Below are 13626 nucleotides of genomic sequence, written 5' to 3'. Positions count from 1 at the left end.
ATACAAGCAACTAATTGTCTATTATATTTTAATAAAGCCAGAAAAACAAACAAACAAACAAAGAATTCTATACCATGAGCAAGTGGGATTTATTCCTGGGATTCAAGGATGGCTCAACATAGGCAAATCAATCAATACGATACACCAACTTAACAAAATGAAGAATATAAATCATATTATCGTGTCAATAGATGCAGAAAAAGCATTTGACAAAATCCAGCATCCTTTCATGATAAAAACTCTCAACAAATTAGGTAAAGAAAAAATGTACCTCATCGTAATAAAAACCACATATGACAAGCCCACCACTAACATTATACTCAACAGTGAAAGAGTAAAAGCTTTTTCTCTAAGATCAGGAGCAGAATAAGCATGCTCACTCTCACCACTTTTATTCAACATAATAAGAAGTCCTAGACAGAACAATTAGGAAAGGAAAAGAAATAAAATGCAAGTAAATCAGAAAGAAAGAAGTAAAATTGCAGATGACATGATCTTAAATATAGAAAACGCTAAAGATTTTGCTGAAAAAAAATTGTTAGAATAAGCAAATTCAGTAAAGTTGCAGATACAAAATCAACACAAAAAACCAGTTGTCTTCCTATGCATGAAAAACAAACTACTCAAAAAAGAAATTAAAAAACAATCCCATTTATAATAGCATCAGGAAGAATAAAATGCTTAGAAATATATTTACCCAAGGAAGTGAAAGACCTGTATACTGAAAACTTAAGACACTGATGACAGAAATTGAAGAAGACACAAGTAAAGGGAAAGATATCCTGTGTTCACAGATTGAAAGAATTAATATTCTTAAAATATCCATACTACTCAAAGCAATCTACAGATTCAATGCAATTCCTGTCAAAATTCCAGTGGAATTTTTATAGAAATAGAAAAACGATCCCAAAATCCATATGAACACACAAAAGATCCTGAATAGCTAAAGCAATCTTGAGCAAGAAGAGCAAAGCTAAAGGTTCCTCATTTGTTGACTTCAAATAATATTACAAAGCTATAGTAACCAAAACAGTATGGTGCTGACAGGGAAAAAAAAAAGACATATAGACCAATGAAACAGGGTAGAGAGCCCAAAAATAAGCTCATGTATATACAGTCAACTAAATTTCAAAAAAGACACTAAATATACAATGGAAAAAGGAATGTTTTTTCAATAAATAGTGTTGGGAAAACTAGATATCCACATGCAAAAGAATGAAATTGAACTCTATCTTATACCATACACAAAAGTAAACTCAAAACACATTAAAGACTTAAATGTGAGCCCTTAAATTGTAAAACTCCTAGAAGAAAACAAAGAGTAAGTTCCTTCACACTTACCTTGGCAATAATTTTTTTTGGATATGACACCAAAAGCAAAAATAGTAGTCCTAAATAAAACTAAAATATTTCTGCACAGAAAAGGAAACAAACAACAAAAGCAAAAGGCACCCTACAGTTAGGAGAAAATATTTTCAAACCACATATACAATAAAGGGTTAATATCCAAAATATATAAGGAACTCATGCAAGCCAATAGAAAAAAAAATAACCTAATTAAAAAATGGGCAAATGACCGGAATAGATATTTTTTCATAAAAGACATACAGCTTGCAGATAAAAACATAAAAAAGTCCTCAACATATTTAATCACCAAGGAAATGCAAATCAAAACCACGGTGAGAAATCAACTCACACTTGTTAGTATGACTATTATCAAAAAGACAAAAGATAACAAGTATTGGTAAGAATGTGAAGAAATTGGAACCCTCATGTACTGCTTGTACAAAAGTGAAAATGCAAAATGGGGCAGTGGCTTTAGATAACAGTATAGCAGTTCCTCAAAATGTTAAACAGAGTCACCATATGACCCAGAAATTCCAATCCTAGGTAGATACCCAAACGAACTGAAAATACATGTTCACACAAAAACATATAAATGTTCAGAGCAACATTATTCCTAATAGCCAAAAAGTGGAAACAACCCAAAGACCTATCAACTTATAAATGGATAAACAAAAACGTGGTATATACATATATTAGAATTTCATTCAGCCATACAAAGGAAGTGCTGATACATGACGGACCTCAAAAACAAGCTAAATGAAAGAAGTCAGACACAAAAGGCCACATAATATCTGATTTGGATACAAAATATCCAAAATAGGTAAATCCCATAGGGATTAGTGGTTTTCAGCGATGTGGCAGGAGATGGAGTAACTAGCGGGTACATGGGGGTTTTGCGGTAATGAAATGTTCAGGAATTATGAAGTGGTGATGGTTGCACGACTTTATAAGTATACTAAAAACCACTGAATTGTACACTTTAAAGTGATGAATTTTTCGTTTTGTGAACTGTATTTCAATTTTTTTTGTAAGTCTGTTTAATAAACCCAACATATGGTTAAGTAAAGCTGAGGACCAGAGGGCTAGCCAGCACACCTCTGTTCTCCCTGCTGTGGCATTGGTTCCAATCACCTCTGAAAGTGAACCATTGCAACAGTCCCCTCCTCTCACTCCCAAATCCAGCCTGAAACTCATCGCCCACCTTTAGAATTTTCCCACGTGCCTTTTTATTTTCTGTATTTTTTGACGTTTTGACATCTGGGGCCCTGCTGATCCTAGGAGGGGCACCTTCCAGAGCTAAACAACTCCTAAAGATTAAAATGTAAAAGACGCTTCTGCAAGGGTGCCTTTCACATACAAACCAACCAATCCAAAGCCCATATTCCAACTACCTTCTTTACCTAGTTCTTATATTGTGGGTCACTATCCATCTGCCCTCATCGCTCCAGGGCCAGGTATCAGACAACTAGAGACAGCCTCTGTATCCCAAAGCCTGCTGAAGTTATTCAAAACAACCAAGCCTAAACCTGCTTACCCTCCTTAACTTACCTTTCCCACAAAAACCATAAGGAAGCTTTGCTCACGTTTTCCCTTCACTCCTCTGCCTCCTGACTGACCCTGATGCTTCCCCATGTGGCCTTGTGTGGCATGCCATGCTCTCTGTTTCTAGAAATCCGGGAGTAAAAACTTCCTGCAAGACAGTCATTCCCATGTCTGCAAGTCTTACCATACCTGATTAAAACAAGTCTGAGTACATATTAAACACCACCCTTCCAACCTGGTTTCACCACCCCTTTCCCATCTACCTCTCACCACCTCTGACACTCTCCGAACTTTATAGTCAACCCATGCATCTCCAGTTTCTTAAGCATAGCACATCCTTTGTCATGCCTTTACACATTCTGGGTACTCCATCTACAGTGCCCTCTCCAGCCTCTTGGCCTCAGTTAATCCCATGCCACCATAAAACTTCACTTTACAATGCTGTATGGACATTCTCCCCTAAAGCCCTTAGCCTGTGTGTCTATCCCCTGCCTGTCTGGTGAGTTCTTCCAAGATAAGCACCATAATTCCTCACCTCTGGATTCCCAAGGTTTAGTGCAGAGCCAGAAAATTACTGGTAACTCAAGAAATGTCAGGTTTTCTTTTTTTAGTGTAAGAAATCTCCCCTACTTGCATCTAAGCTCCTTGAAGGTTGAGCCCCTACTTTCTGGGTCCTTTGTAGGACCACACACACACAGTTGGCCCTGGGTAAAGGCTTCTGGGCTGAGTGAGCGAACTGGAATGATGACTGAGCAAATAAACGAGTGAGAGGAGGATGGGTGGGGAAGGCGAGCTGGTCTCCTGGGCCCTGAGAAGCAAGCTCTACTCACACTGTTCTTCCCACTCGCGCTCCTCCTTCTCACTGGCCTGGCTCTGTAGCTGGGCCTGCTTCAGGGTCCAGTAGAGTTCCTTCGCCCTCTGCTCTTCCTGGAGGCGAATCTGCTCTTCTCCTCGCTTCCTCTCCTCTTCCTCTTTTCTCTAAAATATCGTGGGGACAGAATAACGTTAGGTGACAGTGACACTTCACGCGGGAGAAGTATCTCTGGGATTCTGTGGAAGGGCAGGGCTGAGCTCTCTCAGAGTGGAGTGGGACATGAGTGGACACTTCCATCTCAGTCACTACACACGTGAAACAGCAATAGTTACATGTAATCAAGCTGTGGGAAAGCTCAAACGTGTTGAAATGTGTGGAATAATTTGTAAACTCTAAGGTGTTCTGTACAGATAAGAGGACTCTGAGCCATCCTTGGCCACACTTCCATTCTGGGAAGAAGAGGGAGGGTAGGTGTGTATGTGAGGGCAGAGGGGTGTTCCTGGTCTCCCTGGAGGTCAATTTAGCAGGATGTGATGTCTTAACCTTATGTCCAGATAAGATATTTCTAAGAGAGAGCAGGTTTGAGGGCCCCAGATATCCTATTTTTGTCCCATTTTTAAGCTCCATAAAGGTCAGTATGTGTATTTTCCCATGCCTTTGTTTACATTGAAGTAGCATGCACATATTAAACATGGATTTCAAAAGACTTACAAAAAACAACAATTTCCAAACTACTTTATCCACACCAACCCAACTCTAGTCTTTGCCCAAAGGCCACCATTTTCAATTATGTTAGCTGTTCCTTCGTCTGGGTCTATGTCTAAATAATGCTTCTAATTCTTGATTTATTAATTCTAGACATTAAGTACTGCTTTTATTTTTTGATACATGAGCACTTATACCTCCTACACAAGTAAACACCCATACTTTTCCTCTTCATCTGCACAATAACTTTACATCACAATTTGTAGTTAAATCAATAATCAGTGTAAACATAGTTCACTGCAAAGCCAGATAGGGTACTATGTCCACCATTTCCAAGAAGTACCTTTTTTTTAACTTTCTAACATAATCTCTGAAATGTGGGTGGGTCTCACAACTTACAACTTGCCTTTTCAATAGGCAACAGTATTTTTCTTTCTTCTTAAAAAAATGATACATTTTACAATTAATGGCCTCTTAAATTCAATAAAATATGGTAGTATGATGGCTTTTTCTTTCAAATTTTTTTTGCTTTTTCCCGAGTTAATAATTGTTTTATCTTGAAATTGAATATTGACTTTTCCCAAACTTCAATATCTGTAGTAAATCTTTCTCTGTGTTTAACCAGGTGCTTTTTATGATAACAGATAAAACAGCAGTTACCTTTTTCCAAGAGATGCCTCACCACCAGATACCATCTTTTCTTCTTCATCGATCTCAACTGGTTGCTATCTATGTATCCTGTCCATTCATCCACCCAAGACTCACCTCTCAGCCTTCCTTGAGTTGAAGTCCTTGTTTCTTTGTTCCAAGTTTTTTCAGTTACTTCCTCATTTTGCAGCAACATAGCTTACAGTACTTCTCAGGTAAGGATGCACAGAGAGACACTTTCTGAGTCTTGTCTGAAAACATCTCTGTGCTACCCTTACACATAACTGCTAATTTAGCTGAATATAGAATTTGATTAAAAATCAAATTTTCCTGCGGAATTTAGACTTTGATTCCTTGTCTTCTAGCATCCAGTGCTGCCAGTAGGATTCTCATTCTTCTGCATAAGGCATTAATTTTTCTCTTTATCACTGATGTTCTGAACTTTTTAAAATAATGTGCCTCAGTGTGGATTTTCTTCCATTGATTGTTTTCAGCACTCAGAGTGCATTTGATCTAGAACCTCAGGTCTTTCCAGTCTAATGCACCTTGGTTTAAGATTTCTTTAATAATTTCTTCTTTAATTTCTCTTTTTGCTTTCTGAACTCCTGTTTGTCAAATACCGAACTTCTTGAATTGATTCTCTAAGAGCCTTACCATTTCTCTTTTTTTTCTATCTCTTGTCTTTTTTCATTCTATTTCCTGTTTGATTTCACTGACTTTATTGTCCAAACCTTCTACTGAATTTTTTATTTCAGCTATTGCATTTGTAATTCCCAAGTCCTCTTTCTTATTCTTTGATTGTTCCTTTTTGTTTTATTGCACCATGTACTTGTTTTCATGAAAGCAACAGCTCATCTCTAAGAGTTTTAGAAGTTTTTCTTCCCCATATTCTGATTTAGGTCTATTTCCTCTGCTTTTTTGCTTTTTTGCTTTTATTTTAGTTTATTTTATTTGGTGCCTGTCATTTATATTGGAGACTTTCCTCAGATGTCTGATGTTCTCTGTGTTTCTCTCATATTCAAGAGAGAAAATAAGTATCTGAATGGGAGACTCAGAACATGTAGACAGGGCTTCCTTAAGAGGTGAGCTTTACTCTAGGATGATAGGCTTAGGAATCAGCCATTTCACTGAGGAGCACTCAGGTGTAAGAATCTAGAGGTCCTCTTTCTGAGGTGATTGTGTCTTCTCCTCTAACCTACCTGGGTGGTGTGTAACCACCAACGTTTCAGGAGTCTGTGGCAGAGGCAGGCTGCAGGTGTGACAGGGCTTAAACTCAAGCAAAGAGAACCCCTTCATGGCAACACCATGCTTTGAAGTGACTTCCTTGCACATTTCTCCCTCAAGTCCCTTAATAATGGCCAGAACGAGTCCTCCCAGGATGCTGGGGCAGCAGTTCTATCCTGGTAAGATGTCCCAAGCGCAGACCAGGTCCCATATGAGCCTTAGTCCTTGTTTCTTCCCTTCAGGGGGCTCTCTGCCTCTCTCCTCCATGCAAGTTGTTAACCAAACATACCAGGAAACTCGAGGACTCACACGTATGGGATCTTCCTGCGACCCAGTGGCCAAGCCTTGGTTCCAGAAGTGTGGCCTACCAAGCAGATGAATCCTACTGGCCAGCACAGCATTTTTATCATAGTTTCACATTAGATTGAGTCACCAGAATGGAATTACAGATTGATTTTATGTGGCTCAAATTGTGAATTTGTTATAGACAAAAATACCACACAAAAATATTTCCTGGCCTTGTGCACCCTAGGGGCAACCCCGGCTGCAGGTCCCACTGTTTATAGTTCAGACCTTTACTTACTCCTCCTGTTTCCCAACTGCCCCTCCCCTGCTCTTTCCACTCGTCCTGATTCGCTGAGCCCAAAACTCTTCCCCTTCAATTTCCCATCTCCTTCTGGTCAGAAGGAGGATACAGTAGCCTAGAATAAACAGGTGACACTGGGACATTTGGATCTAGCCACTCCATGTAGTAACTTGTCGTCTATCGCCAATCTCAGCTCCACCCTTCACAGTCCTGAGCCTGTGGGGGTTCTGGACTGAGCTGGTTCACTGCATCAGCCCTTTTCTGCAGGCGCCTCACTTTCCCTCTGTCTTCCAGCTGTCAAACTTTCGTGGAAATTTTCTCATCTAGTCTTCTCTCCTCTCGTTTTCTCCTCCTTATTGTTTACAACCTTTTCAGTTTTTTGCCGCTATTTTAATGGATCAACAACAACAACAAAGAGATAACTAAGTTCTGAATCCCTCGTTAAAAAAAAAAAAAGAAAAAAAGACAAGGTTTTTGTTTTGTTTTGTTTTGTTTTGTTTTGTTCGAAATGGCACAGATTAAAAACTTTTCTCCATTCAATGATCAATTGTTTTAAATCTAAAAAATAGACAAAATCCAACTTCCTAATGACTCATTCTTTAAGAGGGGGGAATTAAGGGTTACAGAAGTTATGTGCCCTCATCCAGTTATTCACCAAATACTTATTGAGCATTTGGAGGCTCAGCCCGTTCTATGCACTGGGAATATAGCAGTGGGCAAGATAGACATAGGCTCTACTCTCTTAGAGCTTGCATTCCAGTGGGCAAAAATGCTAAACAAGTGAAAATCAGAAAATAATAAACAGTGTACAGAGAATTAAAACAAGGTAAGTGATAGAGAGAATCTAGGAGGCTCTTTTAGGTTATGTGACCAGAAGTTCTCTCAGAAAGAGTGACGTGATCTAAGATTTGAACAATAAGAAGAAGGCCAATAAGTGAAGATCAGGGAGAAGAAAATTCCAGGCAGAGGGAACCACAAATGCAATGGCCCCAGAACTGCAAATAGGTTTGGCATGTTTGAGTATAGAATTATCTACTGTGGCTGGAGGGGGAAAAAAAGTAAAAATTCTATTTTTGATGAGTTTGAGATGCCATTGGACACCCAAGAGGCCTGCTATTAGCAGTAGGTTGTATGAGCTTGTGGCTTAAGGGCAAGCTCAGGTTGAAGATACTGACTGAGATATCATCTGAATAAGGATGATGTTTCTCAGCCATGGAACTTAATGTTGTCTCTGAGAATAAGGACATAGATCAAGAAAAAAACACCCAGAGTGTCTTGGGACACTCCACCATTTAAAAGTTGAGAGAAAGAGTCAGAGTCAGAAAAGGAGCTTGAGAAGGAAGCCAATGGGTAAGATAAAAACCCAGAAGGGGCGATGTCTGTAGGAGATGCCAAAAGAAGGAAGTATTTCAAGTAAAAGCGAATAAACTGAGCTGCAGGCCACTGAGACATTACAAAAGATAAGCACAAAGAAGCCACAGGAGATTGAGGGACATGGCCACAGGACCTGGAGGCAGAGCTTGAAAAGAGTAGCCCTAACGGAGGGGCAGCTGTGTAGGCAGTGAGGGAGGAGAGTGGAGGTAACTCCAGACAACGCTTCCAACATTTCCTATGAAAAGGAGCAGAGACAGAAAGTGGCAGCCAGGCGAGGAATGTGATGTTAAGATAGAAATAAGGTAAGTTGGTTGGTTTTAAGATGGGAAATACTAGAACAGAGAGTTAATGACTAAAGCAAATTTGGAACCAAAGTTTGTCTGACTCCAAAGCCAAATAAGTTGAGTTTTACCCCAAAGCTGTATTTCATCTTCATCAGTCACTCGCATCTCAATAGCACAAAATGACCCTTCACACTGTTACAGCACTTCACAGTTTACACAGTGGGTTTTCCATTCCTCCTCCAGGACTCCCTAATCTCTGATCACAATCACTGCATCACAGGGCCCAACGAAGACAGCATCCACCCAGTCACTTCAGACCTGTCACGTGACCACAGGAGTCTTCCAGGCAGAGCCAGTTTTCAGAGGGGCTTCTATCCCCTGGCCCTACTCCCTGGTACAGATCAGGAGTATTCTAGCTTGCTCAAGCTGCCATAATAAAGTACCAAAGACCAGGGGGCTTAAAAAATAGACATTTATTAGCCCACAGTTCTAGAAGCCAGAAGTCTAAGATCAAGGTGTCAGCAGTGCTGGTTTCATTCTGAGGCCTCTGTCTTGGGCTTGTAAAATGCTTCTTCTCCCTGTATCTTCACAAGGTCTTTCCTCTGTATTCACACATGTCTGTGTCCAAATTTCTTCTTCTTATAAGGCCACCAGTCAACCAATCATAATGAATTAGAGCCTACCCTAAAGACTTTAACTTAATTACCTCTTTAAACATCTTATCTCCAAATATGCTTACATTCTGAGATACAAGGGGGTTAAGACTTCAACATATGTGTTTTAGGGGGACATAATTGAGCCCATAACAAGGAGACCACACCCCAGAGAAGAGTCATGACTCACATACAGTGGATAAGTGGCATTTAACCATTCACCTCAAATTACTATTCAGTGTCCCTCTTCTAACCAGCTGTGGTTAACATGAAGCAGCAAGTTAAATGGAAGCTCCCATTTCCTTCACCTCCAGCCCCTGGCAACCACCATTCTACTCTCTGCTTCCACAAGTTCAACTTTTTTAGATTCCACATATAAGTGAAACCATAAAGTATTTGTCTTTCTGTGTCTGGGTTATTTCACTTAGCATAATGTCTTCCAAGCTTACCCGTGTTGTCACAAACAGCAGAATTTCCTTCTTTTTTAAGACTGAATAATATTCCATTGTGTGTGTGTGTCTGTGTGTATATACTACATTTTCTTTATCCATTCATTGGTTAGTGGACACTTAGGTTGTGTTTGGTAAAAGAGTACAAAGTTTCAGTTATGCCAGATAAATAAATTCCTGAGGTCTAATGTACAGCATGGTGACTATAGTTAATTCTGTACTGTATACTTGAAATTTGCTAAGAGAGCAAATCTTAAATATTCTCATCACACACATAAAAAAAGGTAACTAAGTGAAGCAATGAATATATTAATTAGCTTGACTGTGGTCATTTCACAATATATACACATATGAAAACATCACACCATACACCTTAAATATATACAATTTTATTTGTCAATCACACCTTGATAAAGTTGGGGGAAATTATCCCCAAATAAATATATAAACAAATAAATAATTGGGGGTGCCCGTGTTCACTCGATCCTCTTCACCCAAGAGAGGGCTAAACCCAGGGAGCCAGAAGCCTACAGCAACCTCTATCCCAAAGGAAAATCACTGGCCACTTACTACGACAAAAGAAAGCTCTTTGCAAGGATGAGGAAGACAAAAGAGAACATTTTGCAACTACAAATAAAGAGCATTGCATCTTATTCTCCACGATCTTGCTAAAATGCCAAACCCTCACAGGTGAAATTGCCTGAAAACTCTCGTTTTTGTTGCTACAGTCAGAATCTTTTGGCCCATCTGTGATTACTGAAGAAAAGTCCACCTTTCTTCTGTTTAGCAGTCAAAGGCCAATGCAGCAGTAGGCAGATATGCAAACACTCCCCCTTTACCTTAGGAATCGATTGCATTTTTCTGGCAAGCCCAAAGCCCTCTGAGCTGTCCAGCTTATTCAATCCCCCTTCTCCTGATAACATATCAGTAACAGCACACCATGGGAGCACACAGAGGCCCTGGTCCACCTCACCCCAGTGGAAAATATCACCGAGATAGATGCTTTTTTTCTGGAAGGCACAGTTGTTTTCGAAGTTAACCTGCCCCAACAATACCACTTCACTTTGTGAGGTGATGCACTCCAAGAAGTCAGGGCCAAGCCTGTGTCATTTATTCCTCCATTGCCAATTTCCAGCACAGGGCCAAGCAGACAGTAGGTGCTCCATAAACACTGATCGGAGGAATGAGTGAATTAACGAATAGATGAAGATAAGACATGGTTTGTGATGACTGTGATGGGGAAAAGGTAAACCACATCATGCTATCATGTTAATGCCAGCCTTGTCCAAGAGAAACTCAGATAAAGTCTACAATTTTCAAGAGAAAATCAAAAAGCAGAAAGTTTTCCCACCTCTTATAATCTAATTGGGAATAAGACAGGAATAGTTTCGAAGGGAACCAAAATTTTGCTGCCCCGAAGCTGTCTTTTGTGATATTGATGTTAAACTGTTTACTAAGAAACAAGACTCAGAAGGGTCCTGACCCTTCCTCCTTCCCTCCTTTCCTGCCCAAGAGATTCAGACAGAAAAACCTGCTCTAGGAAGGGAGCCTTGACTTAATCACTTAAACATCTTCATTCTAGCCCCTAGTGTTAGTCAGTACCACTCCAAGCCTGTTAGATACCCACTGTGTCCCACTGTTTCTGAGTTACCAAGAAAGAATTTTCCTGCCATGTATGTTCCCCTCTTCCTCAACTACCTATAAATCACCTATTCTCACTTCTGAAACCTAATACTCTATTCTCCCCATTCTCCTCTGTCCAAAAATGTCTTATATATCCAATGTTGCCTCACTGTCTTTGGAATTTTCATACCTATGTAAAGTCCCCATGCTCGTGTATTAAACATTCGATTTTCTCCTGTTAATCTGTCTCTGTTAATTTGATTATTAGCTCAGCTAAAATAACTTGGAAGGTAGGAGAAAAAGTATTAAATTTTTGTTTAGCCCCTATAGTTTCTATAGCTGTAGAGGATGTCATTAAGTGGCCAAAATGAACTCAATCTTAATGGAAAAAAAGCAAAAAGAGAATGGCTTCGAATATTAAATGGAGAATATTAAAGGACAACTTAACTGTATCGACTGTGTCTGTTCCTTAAAAAGAAATTGAGAGGTGGGGAAGGAGGGCACGGGACCAGAGGCAGAGGGAGGAAGCAGGACCCTTACTGACCACGTTCTGTAGGCTTAAGCAGAGGGAGAAGCATCCAAAGCAGTCTCATGAGTTAAGAAAGCAGGAAAACAAAATGCAAATTTTACCTGGCCTCATAATCCCCTTTTTTCTAAAGGAACACTTTTATGTACATGCAAATTGTATTCAAATGGCACCAGCCACAACAGACTGGTTTTTTAAAAAAGGGTTTCTAGCTGTCTGTGTCTTCTATTTTGAAGTTCCTACTTTAACCCTACACAAGATTCTGGAATTTTTTCCCCATTTTCTAAAAGGAATTCCCACTGTTATCTTTCCTATGACCAGGAGAATTCACAGAACCTGCCTACATCTTCAACACAGGCTGCCCAGCCGAACTCTCTCAACCACCAGCTTCTCACTCAGGTTCTCTCCTCTCCTCCAGCCCCACCCATCTCCCTTTTTCTGGGTGGTAAAAACCTTAGTACTACCAGTCAAGCACATTCTCTTTCCTCCAAGTCTGCAGCCCTTTCCCAGCTCTCCATGGCAGGAGAGTGATACTATCTACCCATCCCTCAGCCTGGAGCTTGAACATCTGTGCTCTTTGCTTTCCATCATCCTGACATCTAATTGATGTCAAGCCTTCTTGATTTCACCACCACCATTTCTTCATGTCCATCCCCTTCTATCTCTCTCCATAGTCACAGATTCATCATTTCCCACCTTGACCATTGCAACAATTTCCTAACTGGCCTCTCCCTCCCCACAAACTTCCATCACTTGGATCACACCACCACCACCAGTTGTCCTCATAAAGCTTGATCTGACCATGTCCCCCTATTGAGATCCTCCCTGCTCTGCTTCGTCCACAGAGAACAGTCCACTCTTTCATGTAGCATCCAAGGGTCTCACAGTTGACCTTTCAAGGTTTCTGTCTGGCTTCAGCCATCATGTGCTTTTTTCTCTCCCCCACGGAGACCAGTCACCATTCCCCATATCTCCATCCATTTTCCGTCTTCGCTGTGGCCAGACTCCTGGGGGCACCCCTTTGCCCTCCATATAGTCCCCAGGACATGGTTGGGGCAATGGGTTGCTCATAGAGGTGTCCCTCTCTCCCCTGGCACCTGTAAGCCTTTTGAGATTAGGGAGCCTATTGCTACCACCATCAGTCTCCCCGCAGACACCCTGCACTTAGGTTCTCAAGGGGGGGTGGGAAAAAGAACATTAAGTTAAATGAATGTTGTTGGTGCATTGCTGCATACAAGACTGATATTATATTAAAATCTTGGTATTGAAAGACACTATAAAAATGATCTAAGCCAATCTCTAACCCAATGCATAAATTCTTTTGGAGAAGTTGTCTCAGATATCTATTACTGATTAATGAACTACCAGAAAATGTAGTGCTTTAAAACAACAACCATTTTATTTGCTTATGATTCTGTAGGTGACTAATTCAGGAAGGGCTTGGCTGGGGATCCTGCTGTTCCACACGGTGTCTGCTGAGGTTAATCGCTTGGTTGAGGTTAATCGCTTGGTTGAGGCCACTCACTGGAAAAACTAAGAAGCCTGCACTCGCTTGTCCAGTGCTCAGTTCTCCTCCACACAGCCTCTTGCTCTCTGTCTGGCTAGCTTGGGTTTCCTTGCAGCATGGTACTATAATGTAGATGGGCTTCTTATGGGCAGCTTCCAAAAGTGAGCATTGCCAGAAGAACAAAAGTAGAAGCTGCAAATCTTTTATAGCCTGTCCTCAAAAGTTACAGTCATTTCTACAGATCAACGTACATTCTGCAGATCAAAACTAGCCACAAAACCCAAGCAGACTCAGAGGAGGGGAAAGAGACCCCACCTCTCAAAGGGAGGAGTAGCAAAGAACTT

At 40.5% G+C, this 13626-nt stretch overlaps 1 protein-coding gene across 1 annotated transcript in view; it reads right to left on the bottom strand.

Moving 5' to 3' along the window:
• The window catches only part of SH2D4B (SH2 domain containing 4B), a 111280-nt gene that overhangs the window by 57260 nt on the left and 40394 nt on the right, over nt 1-13626 (bottom strand). Inside the window, exon 3 of the mRNA XM_023527994.1 lies at nt 3720-3867. Within this exon, the coding sequence (XP_023383762.1) occupies nt 3720-3867 (148 nt within the window). The remainder of the gene's footprint in view (nt 1-3719; nt 3868-13626) is intronic.

Source organism: Pteropus vampyrus, unplaced genomic scaffold (genome assembly GCF_000151845.1).
Source record: "Pteropus vampyrus isolate Shadow unplaced genomic scaffold, Pvam_2.0 Scaffold20, whole genome shotgun sequence".
Lineage (NCBI taxonomy): Eukaryota > Metazoa > Chordata > Mammalia > Chiroptera > Pteropodidae > Pteropus > Pteropus vampyrus.
Note: the sequence above shows the minus strand (reverse complement) of the source record. Positions and strands in the feature narration are given on the sequence as shown.